Below are 2,875 nucleotides of genomic sequence, written 5' to 3'. Positions count from 1 at the left end.
AGATGACAAATTGGGTGGAATATATGTTAAGTTGTTGGACTTCAGGGATAGTATTGTTAATTTTTTCAGCTCCAGAAAGGCTGTTTCCTCAATTTCAAATGAAACATTGCACGGATTGCGGTAGTAACAGTTCTGTCCCAGATACAATACCTCTATGTTTCCTAGCTCTGACAAGTTGGCTTTCTGGATAGAAAAGATAGTATTTGCTTCCAGGCTCAGCAGGGTTAAAGTAGCAGGAAGACCTCGGGGTATTTCCAACAGTTGGTTTGCATCCAAGTACAATGACTTCAGTCTTGTCAGAGCAGCAAAACTGCCATTCTCAATCTGCAGTCTGGTGTTGCACACACGATCTTTGGGTCCCAGTTTGACAGGCACACAGTTGCATCTGAAGTCAATCTCCATGAGGTTTTTAAGTTGAGCAAAGGATTTTGAATCAATATGGGTGATACTGTTAATACTCAGGGTGAGGTTGGTAGCGTTTTCAGGGATCCCTCTGGGCACTTCTGTGAGACGCCGGTAGGTGCAGTCCACTGTCACAGTACCTTCTGAGGATTTAACATCACAGGGTAAAGTTTTGGGAAACCAAGCTCCTGACAGCATCATGGGAAACAGGAAGAGCAAGACAAATAGCAGTGTATTTGACATCTTTGCACAAGGTACCTGAAAAAAAGGAAACACAGAGGTATTAGTTTAAGGTAATTAAACATTTCACCCACATAGTGGGCCAGACCAAATAGAGAACTATACTTGTCTCACAGTGGCCAGTATTAGATGTGCAGGTAGGATTAAAAGTTTTGGCAAGGCATATGATGATGTTCTTTACTTTATTACTAAATATTTTAATGTTAATATAAATATCACTCTCCAAACTGTAAAAAAAATGCGTAAAAAAAAATCTACAGAAAAACTGACAACACAGGTGATTGAAGTTTACGTCTCTGTGAATGTTCTTTTCTTTTAAGGGGAAACAGGAGGTGTTAAACTTCCAGCAGATTGCCATTGCATACTGGAATAGATGAGCAAAGTTGCTGTTTCATAGTGTATGATAGATAAACCCTATAGTCACTTAAAAACTAGTGTAGACTTTCAAAGTTACTGAAGCATCAAAACAGGTGGAGAGTTGACCTAAGCCAGTCTATGGCTTTATTTCCATAAGCTTTAAGAATAGGGAGACAGGAAAACACTGTGTTGATGTGAAGTGTGGAAATGAAAATCAAAGACAGGTTTAAAACTGGGCGTGCTCCATAAAAGGTTAGTAAGCATTAAATACCCAGAGCCACAATTCCAGCTTTGGCTTGTGTGACACAGGCAGAGAGGCTATGACCATTTGCTGTGCTGCCCAGCATCCTAACTGCTGGTGTCAGGTGCTGGTCATTTCTCTCTTGAAAACTCAGGGTTGAAGGCTTGCAAATGCATGGCACATGGAGGGCTCTTAAACAAGCAGGATAATATCAATTAAATGTTAAAACCCAGGTAAGCAGCAGAAAATTGGACGATTACCTAAAATATCCAAGATACAAGGAAATGTTTTTTCTCTTTAGCTGGGGCACAAGAATATACAGAACCCTACTCAAGCAGTCCGTGCAACCCCTGTTGAGTGCTGCCAAAGACATGTCTTGCAGGTGACGCAGACTTGGAGGTGAAGCGAGGCTTCCTGTTGTACGCTCGGTTCACTTCAACCACAGTGTCTCCTGGAAAACTTTGTGTTTCTGTGTTACCTTAGAGAACTCTACTAAGCCTACCTCTGCATCCATGTACCTGGAAGAGTGCTCCAGTGATCTGCAGGGCAACAGATGTGCGAGAAGGCAGGTCAAACCTCACACAACACTGCACTTCTGCTATCTAGAGTCCACAGCCAAATGGCATCACTTTGGGGATTCAGAGCCCCAGTACAGAAGAAAAAATGTAGAAGTTCATTGCGTATCTTGAATTCAGTGTAACCTAATACAGTACTACAGCCCAGCCTTTCCTCTACCACAGTTTCATTTCCCATTCACTGCCAGTGCTACATTGTTGCCTTCCTTTCAGCAAAGAGAGGCAAATTTCTCCCAAAATTTTAAGTTGTCCTAAATTGGCTAAATTGGATTTGAAATTGTCATTGGCAGAGAATGAGAATATGATCATCTTGCAAAAAGTCAACAGGTTTGCTTCTCTCTCTTCCCCAAAGTAGGGAAGATTTCTTTGGTAAGATTCGCACCTCTGATTACATTGAAGTATCCCCCAGAGCATTTACACGTAGCACTGTACACTCAAGTTTTGCAGGTCTAGTGGATTTATCAGGGAAAATACAAAATAATCTCTAACCTCTTGCTCCAAGAAACTGCACCATTAGTGAATCTGTGTTCATGAAGTTCTTACTAAACTCAACCAGACTTACAGTGATGAATAGAGAATCCTCACTATTGCTGAATCTTTGTTCAAAAGGAGATGAGGCTTGTGGTGTAAGCTACATTATTGTTGCATCTGGGAACATGACCGGACTTAACAGTGATAAATTGGTTAAAATCAGAAATCAAGTCCAGCCTCCGCCAGCCCCTCTGATCTCTGAGGACCAGCTGAGAAGAGCAAGGGTGTGTGTTGTCTGCTAATTTCTGCACTTAACACAAGAGAAGGAAAAGTTAAATAGACTCAACCTTTAAAGATATGATAAACCAAAATAAACTCTGTCCAAGCACTAGAGCAGGACAGGGGCAAGGTTTGATTGTAGCCTAGATTGACAACACAAACTTTCTACATGAACTCATAAGCAGCCACTGCACTCAGGCCCTTAATTTTAGGTGTTTACCCAAGTTCCTCAATTCATTGTCACCAACCTGGGCTGCACTGACATTTTGACAGAGTGGGAGAGAGGGAGAGGGAGAGGGAGAGGGAGAGG

General features: G+C 41.8%; 1 protein-coding gene across 3 annotated transcripts in view; it reads right to left on the bottom strand.

The window, feature by feature from the left end:
• Positions 1-2,875, bottom strand: part of TLR7 (toll like receptor 7) — a 9,252-nt gene that overhangs the window by 4,833 nt on the left and 1,544 nt on the right. Inside the window, exon 2 of one of the 3 annotated variants that reach the window (XM_027905404.1) lies at positions 26-660. In XM_027905404.1, the coding sequence (XP_027761205.1) occupies positions 26-660 (635 nt within the window). Of the gene's footprint in view, positions 1-25; positions 664-2,875 lie in introns of all 3 variants that reach the window. The other 2 variants (XM_027905403.1, XM_027905405.1) reach the window with 2 other exon arrangements.

Source organism: Empidonax traillii, unplaced genomic scaffold (assembly GCF_003031625.1).
Source record: "Empidonax traillii isolate 1590-97213 ecotype Southwest subspecies unplaced genomic scaffold, ASM303162v1 scaffold1151:size328817, whole genome shotgun sequence".
Lineage (NCBI taxonomy): Eukaryota > Metazoa > Chordata > Aves > Passeriformes > Tyrannidae > Empidonax > Empidonax traillii.
Note: the sequence above shows the minus strand (reverse complement) of the source record. Positions and strands in the feature narration are given on the sequence as shown.